The following is a 24002-nucleotide window of genomic DNA, read 5'->3' as shown; positions in this document are numbered from 1 at the left end:
TAATAAATAAAAAATATAAATTTATTTTAATTATAAGTAAAATACATATGTAAAAATATATTATATAGTATATAATATAGAAAGTATTACATAAATGAGAGGACTTATAATGTGAAAGGCATAATAGGCTTTTCAAGTAAAAGTATTATAAATTCTGGTCAAGGTGACTTTTTGTGATATATAAAATAAAATAATTTTTGCGTAACAAAAGAAAGAAAAGTGACTTTTAGGTAATGAACACAAAGTTAAATAATTTTTAGGTAACAAAAATAAAAAAAAGTGATTTTTGCATCGTGAACACAAAGAAAATTGCTAATTGTTTGAACTTTGAAATGTATAAAGTCAAGGAATGAACTTACACTGTAGATAAGATGTCACAAATTTCATTCTGGAAGAATTAAGTAGTCCTTGTTATTGGCTCTTATGATAGTATAGTATAGTATTAGAAAATAATAGAAACTGAATTTCAGAACTTAATTAGCTGGCTTTTCCTCAATTGGATATATAAATTAGATAACAGATTTCCCTTGCATTGAAAATTTAGCATTCTTAAAATTAATTCATGATAAATAAATTAAATAAAATAAAACAGAAAAAAAATAATAAACTTGATTTCTTTTTATCTTCTTATGCAGTTATTGCTCCTTTTTTCTGCAAACACGATTCTCCTTTTCCGAAGTAAAATCAAGGGAATCCAATAAAAGAAGTTCAACATTTTTTTGTGTGTGGTAGAGAAAATATTAGCTTGCTTTTACCAAAAAACAGCCTTACTTCTTATTATATTCCGTGGTCAGTCAAATTATGTCAGATAAATTATTATATTCCGTGGTCAGTCAAATTACGTCAAATAAATTGAAATATATGGAGTACAATTTTTTAAGATAACTTAACAGGGATTTAATTTGGCATGGATTGACTTACAGCATAGGTATTTGGTTAGTTTATCTCAAAGGTTTTTGGTATTGGGTTTGCAAATTTAATGCAGCAAGAGAAATGTACCAACTAAGTGGCATAAAGTACAACATTATAATGCACATATTGCCATGGGAAAAAAGAAAATCGAAAATAGAAAATACAAGGCCGGTTAAATTAGTACTAGGAGTAGAGTGACTCATAATCCAAAAATGAGAGCGTTATGTCTGAACCTTTCTTTATTCCCAGCAACTCTTCTTCCCACAAGAAATTACACTTCTCTTATCCATTCCCACTGTAATTGCTCTTCACCTTCCAATGGCCGTTTCCGGCTACGCGCCACCACTAGTCGCCGCAAGTCGGAGCCTGTCCTCGGTGACGAAGAAGAAGAAGTTGAAGCAGAAGAATACGACAGTGAAAGAACCTCTAAGACTATGAGAATGAGGTCTAAGGGTGTTATAGGCATAAATGAAGAGGAAGAAGAAGAGGGAGAGGATTCGCCGATGGTGCTGTCACTGAGTGTGAAACCAGACCGAAACATGGCTTTACTTGATGATTACGAATTGGAGGAGCTCGATTTTGTTCCCCTTGATCCTAATCATCGCAGTGGTTTGCTTTTTCACCTTCCTTTTGTTTATTTTTAATTTAAAAAAATGAATTAATTTAGTTCAAGTTGCTCTTAAATGTAGGATATGTGGCAGTGCTTGGGAAGCCGAATGTAGGGAAAAGTACACTTTCCAATCAAATGGTTGGCCAGAAACTGTCCATTGTTACTGATAAACCTCAAACCACGCGTCATCGAGTTCTTGGTATTTGTTCTGGCCCAGAGTATCAGGTTTGGATTGTTCTACTGCTACTATTCCCTCCGTTTCCTTTTACTCGTTCACTATATTAAAAATAAATTTTCTCTTTTACTTGTTTACTTTAGCAAATTAAGTAAGATTTATTATTTTCTTCCAATGTTACCATTCACACTTCCCAATCATTGCTTTGTTGATAGAATTTTAATTGGGTGATTTAGTAAAAAGAAACTCTTAATAAATGATTTCTTAAAGGGAGTACCAAGTCAATAGTGGACTAGTAAAAGGGAACAGAGGGAGTACTATGTTTCTGCTGAGCTGCAACATGTCTGAGATTATTTATCTTTGGCTGCTCATTCATGTGAAAATATGGTGCTTATACATTGCTTTGTGCTACTTATTAGTGATTGCAACGGAAATTTGTTTTATGTAGTTATACCTAGTTTTCTCAAAAACAGATTTGAGAGTGATGGTTTGCTCACCTTATCTATCAACTGAGCCTCCCTTAGATAATTTTTCTTTTTTGCATGTAGCTGTGAAATGGGTGGCAAGCAGGTGGTTCTTTTTGGTAGAAATTTTGTTTCTTTTAAATTTTACTATTGTCAGAAATCAGAAGAAACCTCTTTTTTGGCTTTTTACTTTTGCCTCGCTCTGCCTGCACACCTGTAGTCGTTGTTGTGTTAATCCTAGTTACTTAAGCATGCTTGATTCTTTCATGCAGTCTGCAGCTTGTCATATGTAATCAATATGCACTCCTCTTTTAGCTGTTGCAATATGCCTTCTATATCTGCTCCATAGATTTCAATTTGTTCCAGACATTTTGTAATCCCCTGTCTCAGACTCATGAACCATTACTGGTTGTTCCCATACAGATGATACTTTATGACACTCCCGGTGTCATAGAGAAGAAAATGCATAAGTTAGATTCAATGATGATGAAGAATGTCCGGAGTGCAGCTGTTAACGCAGACTGTGTGGTTGTTGTTGTGGACGCATGTAAGGCTCCTGAAAAGGTATAGTTCTTCACTGTAAATAGCCATCTGGAAAATATGATCTCTTTCTAACTTTTTCTAGGTTTGCTGCTTTCAGATAGATGAAGTGATGGAAGAGGGTGTTGGAGACCTGAAATATAAAGTACCGACATTGTTAGTCTTGAATAAGAAGGACCTGATCAAGCCTGGTGAAATTGCAAAGAAACTTGAGGTAAGGTACCTGTTGATGTTGAGATCATTTATTGCATTAGGTGTTGCAAAGACGCATTATTATTCTAGTCAGACAAAGTATAAGCAATTTGAATCAACTTATGCGATTCTTTGTAGAATCCATCAACTACATGGCAGTGGCTATTATCATTGGAATTGAGCCAAAATTTTGCTGTTTGATTACCTTATCCAAAAGAAAAGAAAGAAAATTTTGCGTTTTGGAGTACCCATTTTTGAATTAGTAGTATATTGGTGTGGAAATCTAAAGGTGGACGTATTCTAATAGTTGTAAAGGTCACGTAGAACATGGATTTGAGCCAGATGTCAAAATTATGAATTTGAGACATACGTAATTGAACTTATATAGATTGGATATTCTTTTAACGAAATTAGACCAACTAGTCAAGTATTTAAATTCTGGCATTTTCTGATGTTATGTTTTATTCCTTTCAGTGGTATGAGAAATTTACGGACGCTGATGAGGTCATACCTGTAAGTGCAAAGTATGGTCATGGAGTAGAAGATATCAAGGACTGGATATTATCTAAGCTTCCTCTTGGGCCTGCTTATTATCCCAAGGTGTAAATATACTCTGTTTCTATGTTCCCATCTCCTCTTTTCATTGACTTCTTTCTTGAAAATGAGGAAAAATTCATGACTTTGGAATCATCTTCAACTTTAATCTTTATGATTTTTTGTGGCATTTAAGCTTGTAGAGATCTTTTTGGGGTCAACCACTCAATTTGGGCCTTAGACAAATGGCATCTATATTTTGCTAGATAAGTTCTTTTCAAAATGTGAGTAGATTGCATTCCTCAGCTCTCCATGCAACTACGCTTGCCAATACTGCCAAAACTTCTCTATGTAAATTTGATTCCATAAGGTGTTTTTATCTATTTCTTTTGAATTCTCTGCTTTTTAAACTAAATAGTATGATTTGTATGCCATCTGAAAGTGATGACATTTTTTATTTAAAATGGAGCGAGTCTTGTTTTCTTCTTCAATATTATACAACTGATACAGTTCCAATAATTTTATACTTAACTCTATAAAAATTCAAAATCAGCCTTGATGCACATTTGAATTACACCTTAAAATTCATTTAAACAATGTGCATTTGCAAATCTGTTGTTTATATCCAACCAAGGAGAATCATTTCTTTGAATAGGTCGAGTGTGGGGGAGGTCAGAGTAGGGTTGGGGGGGGTGGAGGATTATCTTATTCAGTTTATGTAACTTTATGAAAATGAAACCTGCAAGAGTTGCAACAAAATAGAATCAAAGTTGATTGGTGTAAGGTCTCCAAAAAAAAAAAGAATGTTTGTCTATACCTTCCAGAAGAATGTTCCCATTGGTCTGTGGGATGTCTGAATGATGTAGCATGAACACTGAGAAAGTATGAGTATGCAAGTATAATAAGCCAGCAGTTTCCAGTATATACCTGATATTGATCTTTGTTAGTATTAGCGGTCATTGTCTTGGATTTGATTTTCCATAGAAGTTTCTTTTTCTCTACATTCATCCTCCTTTCTATGTTTTACTAAGAGATATGGAAGGTGTGGAGCTTTTCTTTATTCTCAGGGTGGGGTGGGGAACTCCAGGTCTTCAACCTGGGAATAAGGTTATCCATGTCCTCATATGCATACAGCATGATGTTTACAAGTAACTGCTCTTTTTCCCGTTACTTGCATGTGCAATGCTATAATTAAAATGACATTGCTTAATGCATAAAAGTCTTGTAGCAATTTTAGTCTTTATCCACCTATAATAATGTATAGTAGTTGCCAAGGTCAATTAACAAGCCATCATCTTACTTTCAGGACATTGCTAGTGAGCATCCCGAAAGATTTTTTGTAGCTGAAATTGTCAGAGAGAAGATATTTTTGCAATACCGAAATGAAGTTCCTTATGCGTGTCAGGTAAAAATTTGTTTGAAACCCTCAAGTTGATGGGTAAATAAAATTTGCGTCTATTTTTCTTTTCTGTAGGAATTTACATCACCAGTTTCCAGTTTTCCTCTAAATATGCCCATACTCACTGCAGGTTAATGTAGTTAGCTACAAGACTAGACCGAACGCGAAAGACTTCATTCAAGTCGAAGTTATAGTGGAGAAGAACACTCAAAAGATCATCCTTATTGGGAAGGTAATATTCATCAGTCAGTTTTTGTGTGTCATTGGTGTTTGTTGTTTGAGATATGCTTTTTAACAAACAAAAAAAACCATCCTTTTCGGTTATGCTATATTAGAGTCATCCTTCTTTTATAGGGGCAGTTGGCATTACAACTTTTGTAAACTATGTATCCTGTAATTGCGGCTGCTACCTTGAATAATGCAAATAAGCAGTGTCTGTCCCCCACTCTCACCCTCTCCTTAGCCGTTCTCCCTGCCTTATCTATCGTGCTAGACTACAACTTAATCTAGAGTTTGCACTTATATATTGTTGAGTCATACAGCATCCCACATATAGGTATGAAAGATCATCCAGAGAGTTTATAAAGGTCTTGTACTACTCCACCCATTGTCTTAATGTTGGATGCTAGATTCTTTCACATATGTATTAGAGTTAAGTTTTGGCAAGCCCTTCCCCACACTTGTAGGTCCACGTGTTAACCCCAAAAACAGTTTACACTTGCGGGAGAGTGTGGGAGAGTGTTTAGATATAAAGAGTCCTATATCGTGTATTTAATGTTTATATTCATAAACTCTGCTCTTTGACCAATTTCAGACATAGTTCACACTCAGATGCTAAAGTAATCAGCAACAGTTGCAGGTTCTTTGCCAATGAGTAGTGGAAAGACCAAGATCCTAGCACTCTAGGTCCTGGGTTAGACTCCCTAATAAGATCTAGCATGACCAATTAGGTCCTTGATTAGGCTTTCCCTAAACATGATTATTATATGTATTCTTGTGTTACATGTCTCTTGATTTGTTTCAGGAAGGAAAGGCTTTGAAGCTTCTTGCTACAGCTGCAAGGCTTGACATAGAAGATTTCTTGCAAAAGAAAGTTTTTCTGGAGGTAATTGTCATGATGATCTGTCTGTAGGATGGATTGCAAAGACATTGGGGTACTCTTACATTGTGATACTTCGAACTAACGTGCTGCAGCTGCTTCTTCCTACTTCCTGCTAACACAATTTTGCCTAGGTACAACTGGAAAAGGTGATTCTCATGTTAATTTCTTTGTTGAAACAGGTTGAGGTGAAGGTGAAAGAGAACTGGAGGCAAAATGAAGGTCTCCTCAAGAACTACGGATATGGGGGCCACATTCAAGCTTTGTGATTTGAAAATCTACTTTGAACTTGATACGGATGGAATGCAAATGAATGATCAGGAGATCTTGATGCTCCATGATGAACTAGCTATAATTTCTCAAAGTACAACAGGCTAAGTAGGCAAATGGGATCTTGTGGAAGTTCTTGATATCAGGCTCAGGTACCACAAATATCCTTGCAGAGAGTGGTCATTATGTGAATGCACCAGATCTCAACTCAGCACTGCCAGTCTGATTTGTGATCAACTGTAGTTGTCGCCTGACGGATGCTGTTAAAGGGGGAAAGAACTTGACAAAAGATGCAAGTGGCTACCCACTCAGCAAGTTAACCTTATGCGTATCTCTTTCTTTCCTGTCAAATTGTTTAACTTATGTTGCATTGTTAGTGCTCTAGAGTAAGATGATCTGACGGTCTAATTGCTGCTCTGGCATTACAAAAAGGTAGAAAGAAGTGTATTGTTATTTCTGGGTTGGATCTGATTGATTGACATCACTGTAAGACCGGTTTTTGTGCACAAAATGTCTTGTAAATTTTCTTTACAGCAGAGTTTTGTAGGAAGTAGCCCTCAGCTGTGACAGGAATGATATACTATTGTTTTAATATTCTCAAAATTTAATGCAGATGTATTTAGTTATTGTATATGTAATGTTATCAATTTTTTAGGCAACTGTATTTGGTTTTTCTGTGTCTGCTCTTGGAAGCCACTTATTTCCATCATGTCGGCATCCTTAAGCCATACTACGTACTATCAAGTATCATGAATAATTACTATATATATTACTACGGTATTTCCAACTACGAAAGGGCTTAGTTTTTTGCATTGGTTCGCCTATACTTGACGCTTTGAGTGCTCATCTAAAGTCGTCTAATCTAAGGTTGTGCTTTACATTTACCCAGTTACTTGTTCCCTATTGGTAGTTAAATAAGTCGTAAAAAGATTTAACTTTTGTCTGCTCAGTGCAGCTATTTATACGAGTTAACGTAATATTTTACCTGTTACGTTGTCGCATGTCTTATTTTGCTGGTAAGTGTTTCCACTTATCATGACAAGTTATTTGCAATTTATCTTTTAGGAAACTTGATAAGGTAAAAATTAACTTATTAGAAAATGACGCGTAGTTATAAAAATAGGTTACAGTTTTCACCATGCAACAACCATCGGTCAAATGCATCGAGATATGTAGATAGGCTATATAAATTTCCCGATCGACAGGCAAAGGGAAAGGGTATTCGAACAAGTTATTAATGACGCTTCTTTTGGAGTCAAATTTTGTCATAACAAAAAGGAATCTTCATTATCATGCAAAAATTTATGTCCCTCTCAACTTTTATCTTATGCGGTTGGAAATCCAAGTGTTAAAGAATAGTATTCCATTACCCAAACCTATCATAATAAGTTGATCATCTTATCTTTTGTCAAAGGAAAGAATTTGGGGTATTTTATTCAGAAAGTCAAGATGAATTCTTTCCTGTTTAAACAAACAAATAAACAGATTCATAATTATAAGTTCAACTTCTTCTTTTTTTGTTTTTGTTTTGCGGGAGTGTTAGAATTCTAATTGCAGTAATGAAGTATAGGAATTAGTGTGTAGTAAACTTCAACTTTTCTCTTTTCCTATTAGCAATAACTATGTTTTCGGAAAAAATTAAAGGGAAGTACAAAAACAGTGTGTTTAACTAATTATAGTCTAATATGGGTTGAATTCCCACATAATGATCTCCTTTTAGTTTTTTCTTTTTGCACGTGTATCCCATATAAATTATCACAAAATATTGCAAAATACAAATATATTGAAAATTATTTATAATGGAATTGCAAAAATATTGTTCATTTTCTGGCAAGAGAAGTTAAATATTCGGTATCTACTATTTATTTACCTACCCGCTTTTCTGCCTTTCCAATATTCTATATATAGTTTAGATAATTGCATGTAGTTTGTTAAGAGTACTACGAAAATATAAAATTGTTATGGTAATATATAAAGACAACTCATTATTTGACTTTTAAGGACGAAATAAGTAATTAAATTGTTATCTTTGATGAAAACTCGAATCTCAAAATGAGTTAAATTAATAATCGCCATATTTGTATCGCGCCTCCCGAGTCCAACATAGCACCAAGTTGTATAAATCTATATATATCTATAATTGAGGGACCTTAAGAGATGATGTGGCATATCTCATAGACAATGAAATGAATTTATCTATTTTGTCAATTTTTAAATTTTTTTCTCACTCAATTTAATACAGTAATCCATTATTAAATTCCAGAAATGCGGAAACGAAAATCATTACTTTCAAATTTTAACCATTATACCCTTTTCTTTTTACCCGAACCATTGCAACCTTTCACTCTTCAAAAATTTCTCTGTAACATTCTGCATAATAAATAAGGAATGAAAAAGAAATTCGTTTTAACCTTTCGACCTTTCCACCTTTTCTTCTGACGAAGGTTATTATCTTGTGATGAATGCACAATTCTTGAGACAAAGACTCTCTTAAGGGTAAAATTATCTACTTTCCTCATCAATTGATTTTTTTTGTGAGTCGATCATTTACTTTACAAAAGATAATAAACTAGCGGAGTAGAGGAAGTCAACTATCAGTGAGGAAGTTTTGGCAGAGAAGAAACTAATGGTACAGTTGAAGCTTCATATATATATATATATATATATATATATATATATATATATATATATATATATATATATATATATATATATATATATATATATATGTGTGTGTGTGTGTGTGTGTGTGTGTGTGATTAAATTTCTATTTTTATTTTCAACTGTCACGTACGTATGGTATTTTATTTTCAAATATCTACTTATAAATTTCTATTTTTTCCTTTTTTAATCCCACGGCTTATGTTTGTTTTCCTCGACTTTGTGTCAGAGTCGTCGAAGGTACTTAAGAGAGGATCAAGGAACAAGAGATTTTGGTTCTTGCACAAGAAATATGTTAAAACGAAATTTGCAGGAGTTGACACAGTTGGAAAGTTATATATGTTAAAACAACGGTTGGAAATTGATGATTATTTTCATCTATAAGAAAATTGAAAGAAAAAAAAGGCAATGACTAACAGAGGAAGATAAAAATCTGAAAGTGCTTTTAATTCTAATGTTAAGGGAAGTGTTGATTCTTAAGAAGCTTCGTGTTTGATCTCATTTTTCCATAACATTTTGTCTTTAGAGGGCAAGAGAGTAGAGTTCTCTTTTGGGAATTTTATAGTCGAACTTGCAGGGGTGTATATATATATATATATTATAAGGTTATTCTCTCTTCTTCTTTTCTTTCTGTGGTTCTATAATTCCTGGAGTTTCCGGTCATACAAATGTGATGCTTATGAGTTATGGGATTCCTAATCTTTGACTCATTAATTTGCAAGTTACTGTAACTTTTGCCCAAGATAGTGTAGAAACCTAGATAGACTATCGAGAAATACTTTGTCAAAGAGATAATTAGATGAATGAAAGGGGTTCAAAAGAGGATGATATTATTCAGAAGTTAGATAGGTTGAAATCATAGAGGTGTCAGGTGGACTTTCTTGAATAAGATGATGAGATGTGGTTTTAATTTTAAAGTTATGGACATATAAGGTATAGACTTTGTGCAAAGCTAGAAGAATTTGCTTTGGCAGAGTAGAAGGAAATAAGTCGTAATTTCTTTCTGATAGTAAAATGAAGGAAAAGTTAAATTTAGATTAAATTAATACTACTATAATTTAAGTTTTTGCTTTCACTTTTAAGATGATAATTTAATTTATATATGCTATGTAAAAGATTTCTCATTGTTAATTTATACATGAGGAGAGATCTCAAACTAACAAAAAGTTGTCGTGATTTGAAGTGATTGCGATAACGGCAGACGGTAGACATGCAGTGGTATCTCCCCCGCATTTTTTTTTATATATATTCGTGAATTTTACATGTATGTCATAATAACATGTCTATATTCCATGAATAGAAAAGAAATACCTATTCACTTTAATTTGCTATATCCCATCAAAATATAAAGATGAAAAAGTATGTACCCGTATCAAGCAACTAAAAGAGTAAATTATGAATAGCTCATTTATCTTTCTCCTTTCTTTTGTGAAACCCAACATGATATAAAAGAACAAAAAGGTAAACAATAAGGTATATATAACCTACTTCTATTATTTTTAATATTCAAATACTAATATTAAAATTTTATTCTATAAAGAGGTTTTTCTGCGCAAAGCGCGACAAGTTCACTAGTATGTACATAAAAGGAATTTCTATAAAAAATTATATATGAAAATCACGATTGACTTTATTTCGCCTTTGATTAATCCCCATATCATAATTTTAGTATAACTTAGCTTGTTCACAAGTAAAATTAAATATATTGCATCCATTCGTACATTGCACATATGCAACACTTATCTAGTACAGAGTTTGTCAAAAAAAAAAAACCTTATCTTGTACAAAATCAACACATAGTTATAGAAACAAATTTAGAAGGTCACACGTTTTGCAGTAGCTTTAGTGAACTTCTTGGAAGGCACATCTTTCAGCCTTTTGTAGGTTTTTCTTCTAACAATGTTAGACTTCTTTCACTTTAAAAAAAGACGGAAAAATCAAGCAATTATATCAAATATATACCAAAAGTGGGTAATAAGAGCTACCAATAAAATATAGTAGGAAATAACCCACGAAAAGACATGCATATAACTCACAATCACAGGCATTGCATTGCATTGCTGTAGCAATTTGTCAAAGGTAGATTAAAAGCAATAAAATCCATAAGATATTATAGGCAAAGAAACTAACATATATATATAATGAAAGAAAAAGGACCCTTTGATAAATATTAGTGATTTCTCGCATTTTGCTTTGCAGATCTATTGACGGAACAAAAATAGATCAACAAAGACGTAATTTATAAATTACAGTAATTTGTTAAGGAAAAACGGTACAGAAACTTGCGCAAATCTAAGAGACATTAGGTGAGATGCAATGGAGACTATATTGATTTCTTGTAAACATGGATCTTAAGTAGGAAAATGACAATTAATTAAGCTAAAGAATGTAACATAAACTTTATGTAAGAATTTAAGGAGAATTGAAAGGAAGAAAGTAATGGGAAAAAAAGGTCTCTCCAAACATCATTTTATCTATGTATAGGCATTTAAATATGGTCCATATATGTATTAAGATATTTTGGTTAACTGAATTTAGTGTATTAATTACTCAAAGTACTCTTCAAATTCTTTAGATACAACTTCACGCTAATGACTTTTCATTATCATTTATTTATTCTATTTATTACTCCCTCCGCTTCACAATAAATGTCCAATTTCCTTTTTTATTTTAGTTCAAAATAAGTGTCCAGTTATGTAATCAAGAAAGAATTCAATTTGTTTTTACAAAATAACCCCTATGTACATATCCCTAAAAAGTTTTCTTACTCCTCACATTAAATGTTTAATTAGGGGTAGTTTAGTCATAGTAAGTATTTTCGTATAGAATTTAGTATTTTCTTAATGGGTGTGCTAAAAGCAAATTGGACACTTATTGTGAACCGGAGGGAGTAGATGGTCAATTTACTATTTGGTAGTATTAAAATGTTATAGAAAAAATATTTGGGGGTAATTAAGTTGATCAACTTTTTAAGGGCATTTTCGTAATCTAACTTTCAACTTTAGAGATTCCCACTTTTATAATAACTAGCTTTAGGATACGCGCGTTGCACGTGTATTTCATATCAATGAATATAAATTTTTAATAATTACATAGATATTATGCATAGAAGTGTTTGAATTATCAACAAAAAATTAAAAAATCTAAATTACTGGGGGGAAAAATCATGAACGTTAATCACATTTATCTAACTCAATAAAAGAAGATCTCTTCTCTACAAATGCCTTATTATTTGGACTTTTGTTTGGAATAGATTTAGGTTCTCACGGCACTTTCTAGGTAGATTTGATCATTATCATGATAAAAGATGATACTTGCTAATATATGTTGTTAATTCCTTTAACTTGATAGTAATTGGTAATATCAATTAGCCACACATTCCTAATTTGATATTTATTCGTGATTACATGCAATATCTATTCGCTAGATAAATTTATGGGCACTATAAGAAACTAAGAAACTCTATGACAACACTTTTGGAAATATGTTATTAACTGTTTCTTTTAAAGAAAATCTTAAATAGCTAACATTTTCAATATTACAAACCCTAAATCTTAAAATTTTAGCAAGCTGAAAATAATCTTGAGCTCCTAAGTATGACTTCTATGTAATTTACTTTAAGTTTTCGTCTCTTGTTATTTTGAAGTGGAAGACTTCTAATGTCACCTAGATTATTGTTGTTCCAGGTGAAATAGCAATTTTTAAAATTATGAATTTTCGTGAAAATTAACTTAACTTATATAATTTATCTTATTGTGATTATATTCCTACATATTAGGATTTCCTATATAGTTTAAATAGAAAAGATTTAATAGTCAAAACTTTAGTTAATTTCAACGTCCTGAATATGAGATAGTAACAATTAAATGATGATTTTGTCCAATGTGAAATTTATTATTAAATAATAAAAAGCCCAATCAATTTGCATTGAAGTTTCGTGCTTTTATAATAGTCTAAAGTAATTGGAGAAGACAAAAAAAGAAAAGCGAAATGTTATTTTTCTATATATTGAGTAATTTTTAATTTTAGTCTCTCACTATTTACCACATAATTAGAATTAAGTTGTTGTAAATACTAAATGAAGTAAAATAGTTCTTAAAAGAAATTACTTATTTGATGTTAAAAATTATTTTGTTCATCATGAATACAATTAGAGTGTCATTACGATGTCACTTAATTGCGGAAACTATAAACGTCTACAACTTTTGTACTAACATACCAAATAATTGACTTATTAAACATTTAGTTAAGGTAAAATTTAACAATTTTAAAGTCCTAAATTGTCCTAAATTTTAGGTATGTACTTTAAATAAGGAAAAATTTAATAACCAATTTTAATGAATTTTCATGTCCTAAATATTAAGAAATACTTAATTGACTATTTTATCTAGCGTGAACTCTATTTTTAAAGGGTAAAAAGGCGAACAACATTTCGCTAAGGATCTTCGTACTTTTAATATAGTATACTAGTCTTAGGGTACGTGAGTTTCGAGTGTACTCTATTTCAATACATGCAATAATTTAAAAAATCACTTAATGATTATATTAAATTTTGTACTTGAGTTACAGATTAAAAGTTAATATTGTTTTAATTTTCTTGTGCGTTGTGACCAGTTCTCATTTAATTAAAGTATTTTTAAAAGTAAGCCCGAAATTGATTTTGAAAAATGTCTTTTTAATTATATATATATTCTAAAAACCTTTTTTGTATTGTGAAGATTCTACAAAAATAATTTACTTAAATAAGAATATTTTGAAATGTTTCTCATTTTTATTCCGAATTTTACAAATCAAAATAAAAACTTAAAAACTTTGAAAAGAGAATTATTAACTTATAACTGTTTGATATAACTCACATATTATTAAATTGTTAATTATTGAGTTTAAGTTTTTTGTCACAAATTGAGTCAAACAAAATAACAGTCAAGTCTTTTTCTAATTACGTACATATACATATAATGCAAATATATTTAATTATAAAAGAACTTAGAGAGCTAGATGAAAGCTTATGCGATACTTTTATTTTTCTTCATCTCTTCTTGTTCTAAAAATAGGGTGCAGCGTAAAATTAGGCTCCTTCCTTTTTCCGTGGAGTTAAAGTAACAAAGAATAAGGAAATAAAAGTTTCTTAAACTGATTAGCATGTTCGTCCATTTATTCTATATGTCAAATGATGAAGGATTTAATAAATAATAATCTAATTTAAGTATTTATCAAATCTGTCATGGAATATATTATAGTTATGTTACTTAACTTCAAATAAGATAGGATTTATATAAAATTATCTATTTTAAAGTCCTAAATATTTAGACTTTCTATGTAATGCAAATAAGAAAAAACTTAATAATCAAAATTTTAGTTGATTTCAAACTCCTAAATATTAGGAATAATAATTAAATTAATTACAATTTTATCCTATGTGAAATAAGAATTTAAAGGGTAAAAAAGGCGAATGACATTTCGCTAAGGGCCTTCGTGCTTTTAATATAGTACTAGTCTCTATGTTCGTGCTTTGCACGAGTATGTCTTGAGTTACAAATTATGAAACACGTAACATCCAGTTTCATAAAGTAATTATTATTGAGGAATATGTACAAAGTACAACAAGCAATTCTTATAGTAGTAGTGGTAGCAACAACGACAGTAGTAGTAGTCGCAGCAGCAACAACAACAGTAATATAATAATAATAATAATATAGGTTAGACAGATGAGAATAATACATGAGTTTTTTTGGTCCGGAGAAATATATATGTTTCAATTCAATGAAATAAGGAAAGGAAAAAATTTATTAAATAAAGGTAAAATATATGCAAAATTTAGTTGAATTTGGACTCTAATATTAGGCAAAGGTCTTGAATATTACAATGTCATTCAGCATAGATTTACTTCAGTATTAGAAAATCAACTTGTAGACTTGATAGGCTACCTTGAAGATGTCCCAAAAGAATTTGGCTCAAAATCAACTTTGTATATTGTAGTATAAATCGGAAAAATGTTCTAGCCTCAGGTGATTTACAATTATATCCTTAAATAATATGAATATCTAAGGGTATAAAGGTCTATCAATGTTTGAGGGATATTTTAGTCGTTCAATATTTAGCATAAATTATTCGTGCTTTTATAATAACTAGTCTTAGTGTACGCGCGTTGCGCGTGTTCCCTATCTTAGTAAGTAATTTTTGGTAAGAATATATTTTTAAATTATAAAATAAAGTGTAAGATTCCGTAGTTAATTAAATACTAATCCTATATAACTAACTCAATAAAGAAAAAATTTTGTTCATAGAAGTTCTCAATCATTATCAATATATTCACTTTAAATTATGTTCTATTTTTTTTAGTTTAATCAGTTCAATTTTACCAGTTATTATACTTCCTTTTTAGTTTCAGTAAAAACACATAGCCTTGAAGATTTAAAACTTTTTCTAAAAGTATTATTCAAAAGCTATTCTTAAGTTCATGCGAGAAGATACAAACATGTTTAATTAGCACTTTTATTACGATTCTTTAAAAAAAATCATATAACATAAATTTAAAAATTCAATCTTATGTCTCAATTTATCTCCTTTCAAAGGTTTCAATATTACCTAAGTAGTAAGGTTTTAGTTGCTGAGATGAAAAAAATATTATGATTTACATAACTTTGTCGAAACGTGCGTGACAAAGAAAGCATTACTAAAACATAAAAATCTAATAGGATGCACAAATACTATAAAACATTATTGAAATTTAATGCGTGTGCATGTACATATTAATTTAAACATTTTATTTTTAATATATAATCTATTTTAAAGTTCTAAATATTTATACTTCCTATATAGTTTAAATAAAAAAAGATTCAATAAGTAAAAATTTAATTGATTTTAAAGTTCGAAATATTAGAAAAATATTTAAATTATATTAGTATTCAATGTGAAATTTATTTTTAAAGAATAAAAAGTCAATCATCATTTTCTGTAGAGGTTTCGTGCTTTTATAATATAGACTTGCTTTTACGGTTTAGTATGATTAAAATATGCATCAAATAATTATTTTGGTTGCTTAATTGAATATGGATTAATTATATTATATGACTAAAATAAGAATATTTAAAGTGCACATTTTATTGTTCCATGTTAAAACAATTTTAATGTGGATGCTATTGTATTAAAAAACATTAACTTAATATGCGATTTCATGTCCTCATATTTCAATTAAATTAGAATTCAATTCAAAGCACCGTATAAATGTTCTCATCTATTTTCAATTAGTATAATATATATAAGGTAAAATATATATGTATTTTCTTCTTACCTAATTTAATAAGGAAAGATAAGTTTTAATTGATTTTAATATCCTAAATATTAGGAAAGCACTTGAGTTACAATTTTATCCATTATGAAAAGTACTTTAAAAGGGTAAAAAAGGCGAACGACATTTCGCTAAGGGTCTTCATACTTTTAATATAGTATATAGATAGATAGATAGATATGATGATAGATATTTTTCGGAGCTTGACAAGAAGATAATGATCATTCAGTCAACGGTATGAAGAGATGACAAAGGGACGTCTAGTAAATTATCTAGATCACTTTTAGGGTGTACAAAGAAAACCGACAAATCGCACCAACCTGGTAATCCGAGTCAAACCGAGAAAAAAATCCGACTATGGTTTGGTTTGATTTGGCTTTAACTAAAGAAAGTCAAACCGAAACCAAACCAACCCGACATTACATATACTGAAATTTTAGATATATTTAATATATTATTATTTCAAGGTTGGACTTAGAACTTTTGAATGTTCCAATAAGTTTTATAGCCATTAATATTACTAAATTAAATAATGCTAACAAATGCCCAAACCAAAGTCAAATCAATACTAATGCTAACAAAAGACATTCAATTCAATACTACGAAAGGGAATGTATTGAATATCTACTTTTTGTTTTGCAATAATTTAGATAAAAATGCATAATCTATTTTTATTTTTTCTTTAGCGTTTAGTCATGTAATTGATACTCCCTTATTAGTCTACTTATTTTAGCATGGCTTAGTACTTTTAGATTATGTTTATTTTTATTATGGCTTTTTAATTAGTAATATTTATATTACATAATTTTATTGTTTTTATTATTGAATATTTTAGGATAATGCCATGACATATCTCAGATTTTGTATTATTTTCTTGGAAAATACTTTATATAGTTGTATTTTACATTTTTACTAGGATTAAAAAAATATTTAAGCACAATTTATATGTTCTATTCTACGAAGATTTTACCGGGAAAAAACCTGAATAACCCGAAAACCCGAGAGTGAAAAACTCGAGTTTTATTGGTTTGGTTTGGTCTTTAGATTTAATAACCCAACACAATTGGTTTGATTTGGTAATTGTAAAATTCGAATCAACCCGACCTATGTATACCCCTAATCACTTTAATATAGTTAAGTTATTCCCTAGATATTTTGAGTTCCTAAATGCTGATGATGTTAGTCCCATGATGTTGGCATCCTAAAATCATTCTACTGATATTAGAAATACCGATATATATTGAATCTAACGCAAAATTATTTTTGTCACTAGCTTCAACTACATTTTATGGTGTTTGAATTCCAAGCGTTGAAGAATAGGATTCCATAAGCGAAGAGCCATATATTTTGATCAAATATGAGAATAAGATACTCAATCATATAGATGACAGCTTCAATAAATGCCAATCTTGTTAAAGAAGGATTAAAGAACCTATTTCCTGAACTAAAAACAAGAGAGAATTCTTTCTTAATAATAAGTAGCCTTTATTTCATGTTGTGCATGATAGATGACTGTTCCATCCAGTTAGCTTTCTGATGTGGGGTTATTTCATAACTGAACTCTCACTAATATAAAGTACCCTAATCTTTTGTGCAAACTTTCACTATTAAAAGTTCCCTTGTCTTTTTTTGATAAGCTTACCCTTATCTTAATTTGGAATTCATTCTTTTCAATCCTCAGAACTCATATACTAGTAGATTTATAAATTTGTGTTTGATACTGATCATGCCAAGCCTTTCATTATGCTTTATCACAATTATTTTTCTACTTGGAAAGGTCCAAGGCAGGCTTCTAAGGCTTAATTCTTCCAACCAATTGATCTCAGATGGAATCGATCATCGACTTAACAATCAAGAATATGGACAACACTTGCTTTCATCAGGCAAAATATGTCAACAGTTATATGGTATTTTTCCCTGTGCAAACAGCATAGGAGGCTACATTTTCTTGATAATAGTCTACCAATACTTACTGATTACAGGAGAAAGACTGGTCTCAAGAGGAAGCAAGACTCTCTTTAATATTCTTGGCCCTGGCATTTTTGGTGCCACTATTTTTCAAATCTTGAAGACTTTGCCCAGGATTGTCATGGTCATTGGTTAGTCTATGGTCTAACTTTCAACCTTTCTGTCTCCCTTTAATTTAACTGCTTAAGATATTAATAAACCTGGAATTTGACTTTTGGTTCAGTTGTCTAGTTTCATAGGTCCTATAGTACCAAGTTTAGCACAAAGTTTAGCTTGCTTTCTCAATTTGCATGCAATAGATGAATAGAGATCATTTACAATACAATTATTATTTTGGAATATCTTATTTCCTATTAGAATAAGAAGGGGAGCCTTGGCGTAACTAGTAAAGTTGCTGTCATGTGACCAGGAGGTCACGGGTTCGAGCTGTGGAAACAGACTCTTGTAGAAATACAGGATAATACTGCGTTCAATAGACCCTTGTGGTCTGGCCCTTCCCCGGATCCCGCGCATAGCGGGAGCTTAGTGCACCGGGCTGCCCTTTAATTTCCTATCAGAATAAACATAGATCCAATTAGCTACTTAAGACACATGGGTATCCACCATAGAGTTGTAGCTACACCTGAACAAAATGGACTGATTTTAATGGTACTTTCTTTGTAGCATCTGGAGTTGCAGCAAGTAAAGAGAAAGCTCAGAATCAAATATCTTCAGGAATTAGCACTACAGTTGGAGCTACAGTTTTCAATCTTACTTTAATGTGGGGAATATGTGTGATATTTGGCACTAAAGACATGACAGAAAAATCAGCTGCAGCATCTTCTTCACCTTTCAAAAGTTTGAAGGGCCTAAGTGGTATTTCTTTCTTGAATTTAAGTTACTGAATTCGTATGTGAGAAATTTTTATTGGAGTCTATGCTGAAATTTATGCTTTACAGAAACTGGGGTTACAATTGACCCAAAAACAAGTAAAACAGCTGGAATCATGCTCCTTTCCTTGATCCCATTAGCACTAGTTCAGCCAGTCACTACTTTCAACTCATTCTTTGCAAGGCGTATTCTAATTTTCATCACGCTTTTGGTATCAGTCATGCTTTTAATGTCATACTTTCTTTATCAGGTAATCAAATTTTCTGCTAATTGTTACTAATATTCTATCATCTGTTGATACTTACATTAATTACGTAGAATATAAATACATATTGTAAAACTTCGAAAACAATCGCATCTTTTTGAGAAAAAACATTTCATATACAGAGTTAGATACTGGATTTAGAGTCAGTAGGTTTAGATCGGAAGTTATGTCATTATGTACACTAGTTTATTTTTTTCACTGGACACTACATATACCACACTATAGAAAAAAAAAAGCAAGAGACTCCAAGAAAGCAAACTAAATCATAGTTACGAAAGTTTCCTTACAAAGGGGCTGACTTCAACAACCCACAAGGACGACTTGTCAAGCTACACAACCCAGAAAACTTTTGTACTATAACCAACTTAGCTGTTATAATTCAGAAAACTTTCGTACTACAATAAGCTAACTTTCTTAGAGTATTCTTGCTCTATTTTCATACATGGACCGGCCTCTCCATCCATTCGAAACAAAAAACAAGAAGGAAATTTAGAAGGAACTAATATGTAATATATCACAAAGATTTACAAAGGTTACAAGATTGCAAGATGATCTTACAACTACTACATGACCTCCTTTATATAGGGCTAGGAGGTTATTAGGTCACACCTATTGCAAAATGCTGGATCCACCTCTGTTCACAAGTCGTATTGAACGAATTTCATACTCATGCATATATCCTAGTTCAAGGCCTGATCAGGATTCTTGCATCGCTCTTAATTTGTGTGTTTTCCCCAGATTTTTGATCCTTGGATGCAAGAAAGAAGTTTAGAATATTCCAAATATGAGAATTTGCTAGCAGGATTTCTGCATCATGTACAGAGGCATGCAAGAGGGAAGCTCATTAATGAAGAAGGACAACCTGATATTGATGTCATCAAAAGGTAATGATAGATCCTTGAAAGAAAAGAAAAATTATAGATGTCTCTTTGCAATGAAGCTAATAAGACTAAAAAGGGTCGCCCGGTGCACCAAGCTCCCGCTATGCACGGGGTCTGGGAAAAGGCCGGACCACAAGGGTCTATTATACGCAGTCTTACCCTGCATTTCTGCAAGAGGTTGTTTCCACGGCTCGAACCCATAACCTCTTGGTCACATGGCAGTAACTTTATCAGTTAAGCCAAGGCTCCCATTCAGCTAATAAAACTGATTATTCTTTTTCAGATTATTCCTAGAGACTGATAAAGATGCCAACAAATGCCTAACACTAGCCGAATTGGAGAATCTAACACTTGATATTCAATCAGGGAAAGTTAAGGTGGACAAAGATTATGCTATTACTAAGATATTGAATTCTTTTGATCAAAACAACGACAAAATAATCGAAGAGGATGAGTTTGTCGAGGGATGCAAAAGATGGATAGAAGAAGCAAAGCAGTTAGCTCAAAGTAATGATTCAAATTCTAAAAAGATTTTACACAAGGCAAGTAAATTCTTACTGAAAATTATCCGAGTTTTTGTCTATTTTCCCTAAGGTCTGAGAAGAAAGTGGAGCAAGCATTTTTACAGTGACCTCATTAGATAACTAAGCATAATTTCCTCAACAGGTTGTTGAGCAATTTACTAAAAAACAAAGGGATGAAATTGCTGAGATTGAGCATATAATGGCAAGAATTTTGAAGCATGTTCAAACCCAAGCATTAGAAGCTGAACACCTTGTCAATGATGATGGAAGCCCCAATACTGAACGGATTAAAGAGTAAGTTACTCTTTTTTATTCAATACCCCACCCGTCTCCCCGAAAAAAAATGTCTATGTTAAATTATACTGATAGTGTAAAAATTCCATATACTATCAACGTATATAAGTTAAATCCACAATAAAAGATTTAGACCTTCCTATTTCTGATCATCTGTAGTTATAATATTGTGGCAGAATCTTCCATCAGTATGACTTTGATGGGAACAACGTCATAACAAAACCTGAATTGGAAGAGCTAATAGGTTCAGTCAAGTTTGGAGAAGTTGAAATCAATCGCGATGACTCAGTTAAGAAAGTGTTGAGGGATTTTGATAAAGATGGTAATAACATGATCGACGAACATGAATTTGTCCACGGGATGACAAAATGGCTCAATGAGGCTATTAGTGTGACTAAATGCCCTGACAAGAAAAGGGCCATTGATGAATATGAGAAGGTAAAATAGCATTGCTCTCTCAAAAAAATTGATTTAAAGAAAATGCTTATTACACAGTTGACTAATGTCAGTACTGTATGGCTTATTTTGTAGATTAAGTGGAGTGAAGTTGACAAGTTAGTCTATGAGGTGGAAAAGGATGGAGAAATCAACTATAAGTTGTTGACATGGGCATTTAACAAATCTGTGCTTCAAGTTTTGTTGGGGATTGCAATACTGACTTTATGTGCAAAACCTCTTGTGATTAGTATAGAAGATTTATCAGATGCTATGGGGATGCCTTCTTTCCTTATCCCTTTTGTTATGGTACCTCTAGCTCTAAATGCAAGAATGGCAATAGCAGCAATATTTCCAGCAAGTCAGAAGAGTTCAAAAACTGCATCTTTGACATTCTCAGAGGTGGTTTAACTCTCTTCACTCTCTCACAATGATCTTTTCAAACATTCTATCTATTAAAAATTTTGATCTATTGTATAGTTTCTAAATATGTAATTAAAAAAAAAAAGGCAGTCCGGTGCACTAAACTCCTGCTATGCGCAGGGTCCTGGGAATGACCGGACCACAAGGGTCTATTGTACGCAGCCTTAGAGACTGTTTCCACGGCTCGAACTTGTGACACTTTACACGCGAAAGAAATAGTGTTGAACAATTTGATAACCCTCTTAAAGTAGAAATAAAAAAAGTTTGATTTTACTAAATGTGTGATTGTTACTCACAGATTTATGGAGGAGTGATCATGAACAATATCATGGGCATGACAACACTTTTGGCAGTGGTGTGCATAAAGGACCTAAGATGGGATTATTCAGCTGAAGTGCTAATAGTTTTGGTGGTTTGCTCTGTAGTTGGACTTCTTGCATTTTTCAGCACTACATATCCACTTTGGACTTGCCTCTTAGCATTTTCTCTATACCCTTTCTCGGTGTTGCTCTTTTACCTTCTTGAATGTGTATTTGGATGGGCCTAAGTGGTATCATAATACCACATACAACCCCAATTCACACCTATCCTCTCAGCTCAAATGGAAAAGTAAATAAGAGAGGTGCTTTATTTTCTTTGGTCTTGAAGACTTGTACAAGCTGTTGAGTAAAAAAGAAAAATTCTATCATTTTATATCAATCCATAATAATTTTCCCCTCATTTGGTGCGTTTAATTCTATTTTATGAATGAAAAAATGATATTGTATAACCGCTCTTAAGATAAAAACCGAAAAAATGTATACATTTCTATATGTTATATACAAAAAATATATAAATTTATCCACTTTTACGGCTACCGAATATAAATAATTTTCGTTGAGGGCTAAAAGTTATTTTTGCCCCCGTTATGAATTGACATGTTTTGAAACTAAATAGGAGCTAGCGACAGAGGGTTGAGAGAGAGAGAGCGCGCGAGCGAAGGGGCCAACATGAACCAAAAAGAGAGAAAGAGCAATCGAAAAGAGTGGTCGAATAAGGCAAATGAGAAAATAATAATGGAGAAAGATAAAAAATACCCCTCTACTATTCAAAAATGTTCACTTATACCATCCGTTATACTATTGGTCCACTATAGTCCTTGACGTCATAAAATTGGTGCAGAAATACCCATTTGTCGTTAGAACCCTCCACCATGGCAAAATTAGTCCACGTGGCTTGACATATTGGTGAGGTGGATGCCATGTAACATGTCACCTCATCATTACTTAATTGGATTCTATTAATTTGTTGCAATATGGAGAAGATTTGACAACCAATTTTCTGGAACGTGTAGGCTATGGAAAGTGGTAAGACAGTGTATGCAAAATTCTTCATGTCAGATGATCCTAGAATTCTTAAAAAGGAGTAGCAGTCTCGTGACATAGAAATTCTCAATATCAAAGGTGATGCAGTAAGAATTTGTAACTCACTGAGACGGTGATGAGACGTATAAAAGCAAGTCAAGCTTTTTGTGTGAACTGGATTTTATGGTAGAAAAAATTGGATAAAAAATCTCAATAGACTGTTCTTTTCCCATACTCTCTGGTACAGTTTACAGTAGCATTTATAAAGACAGACCAAGAAATCAAATTTTCGATTCAATTTGATTTCTGATGAAAAAATAATGGTTTGATGGTGATCAACACTAGCGGTCTAATGGTGTGGTAAAAGGATAGATGATGTTGGTGAAGGAGGAGGTGATGTTGGTGGATGATGAAGTAGGAGGGAGCATAAAGTCAAAATGGGATAGGTGCGATGAGATGGCATGCCACGTGGCATCCACCTCAGTAATATGTCAAGCCATGTGAGATAATTTTGCCATGGCGGAGGGTCCTAATGGCAGATGAGTATTTTTGCAGTAGTTTTATGACGTTAGGGCTACAGTGAACCAATAGTATAACACAGGATATAAAGTGAATATTTTTGAATAATAATTTTTTGACCCTTTTACGAAATAATAATGTCAAACGAACAAGTACGAGTGTATTCCTACAAGACATCATTGTGAGGGTGTTTGGATTGGCTTATAAAAAGTAACTTTTAAGTTAAAAGCCAAAAGCCATAAGTTGGTAATACCCAACTTTTGACTTTTGACTTATTTTTGTAGTTTTTATGCCTAAAAGTAAGTGCTTTAAACACTTTTTATCATTGTCAAA

At 32.0% G+C, this 24002-nt stretch overlaps 2 protein-coding genes across 3 annotated transcripts; both read left to right on the top strand.

Moving 5' to 3' along the window:
• The first annotated feature begins 1106 nt into the window (after positions 1-1106).
• LOC107790598 (GTPase ERA-like, chloroplastic) lies at positions 1107-6826 on the top strand. The gene is made up of 9 exons (XM_016612549.2): positions 1107-1521; positions 1602-1747; positions 2585-2725; positions 2802-2915; positions 3368-3493; positions 4734-4832; positions 4957-5058; positions 5851-5931; positions 6108-6826. Exons 1-9 carry the CDS (start codon positions 1125-1127, stop codon positions 6192-6194), a joined length of 1293 nt encoding a protein of 430 aa, XP_016468035.1. The 5' UTR covers positions 1107-1124; the 3' UTR covers positions 6195-6826.
• Positions 6827-17487: 10661 nt separating this feature from the next.
• LOC107790597 (sodium/calcium exchanger NCL) lies at positions 17488-22527 on the top strand. 2 transcript variants are annotated; one of them, XM_016612547.2, is made up of 10 exons: positions 17741-18054; positions 18130-18246; positions 18779-18970; positions 19054-19235; positions 19989-20134; positions 20415-20673; positions 20798-20949; positions 21126-21387; positions 21481-21786; positions 22106-22527. In XM_016612547.2, the coding sequence occupies exons 1-10, from the start codon at positions 17874-17876 to the stop codon at positions 22352-22354; spliced, it is 2046 nt and encodes a 681-aa protein (XP_016468033.1). In that variant the 5' UTR covers positions 17741-17873; the 3' UTR covers positions 22355-22527. The 2 variants fall into 2 exon arrangements, with proteins under 2 accessions (XP_016468032.1, XP_016468033.1); XM_016612546.2 differs by having other exon boundaries at positions 17488-18246.
• Positions 22528-24002: the final 1475 nt, after the last annotated feature.

Source organism: Nicotiana tabacum, chromosome 3, assembly GCF_000715075.1.
Source record: "Nicotiana tabacum cultivar K326 chromosome 3, ASM71507v2, whole genome shotgun sequence".
Classification (NCBI taxonomy): Eukaryota; Viridiplantae; Streptophyta; class Magnoliopsida; order Solanales; family Solanaceae; genus Nicotiana; species Nicotiana tabacum.
This window is presented reverse-complemented; position numbering and strand designations above follow the sequence as displayed.

What these genes read in the sequence shown, in the direction of transcription:
- LOC107790598 (XM_016612549.2), top strand. Translation starts at nt 1,125, where the DNA reads ATGAGAGCGTTATGTCTGAACCTTTCTTTATTCCCAGCAACTCTTCTT. An exon ending in CATGTAAGGCTCCTGAAAAG is followed by an intron (nt 2,726 to 2,801) that starts GTATAGTTCTTC and finishes TGCTGCTTTCAG; the next exon opens with ATAGATGAAGTGATGGAAGA. An exon ending in AAGTTCCTTATGCGTGTCAG is followed by an intron (nt 4,833 to 4,956) that starts GTAAAAATTTGT and finishes TACTCACTGCAG; the next exon opens with GTTAATGTAGTTAGCTACAA.
- LOC107790597 (XM_016612546.2), top strand. Translation starts at nt 17,874, where the DNA reads ATGCCAAGCCTTTCATTATGCTTTATCACAATTATTTTTCTACTTGGA. An exon ending in TGTCATACTTTCTTTATCAG is followed by an intron (nt 19,236 to 19,988) that starts GTAATCAAATTT and finishes TGTTTTCCCCAG; the next exon opens with ATTTTTGATCCTTGGATGCA. An exon ending in CATCTTTGACATTCTCAGAG is followed by an intron (nt 21,787 to 22,105) that starts GTGGTTTAACTC and finishes TGTTACTCACAG; the next exon opens with ATTTATGGAGGAGTGATCAT.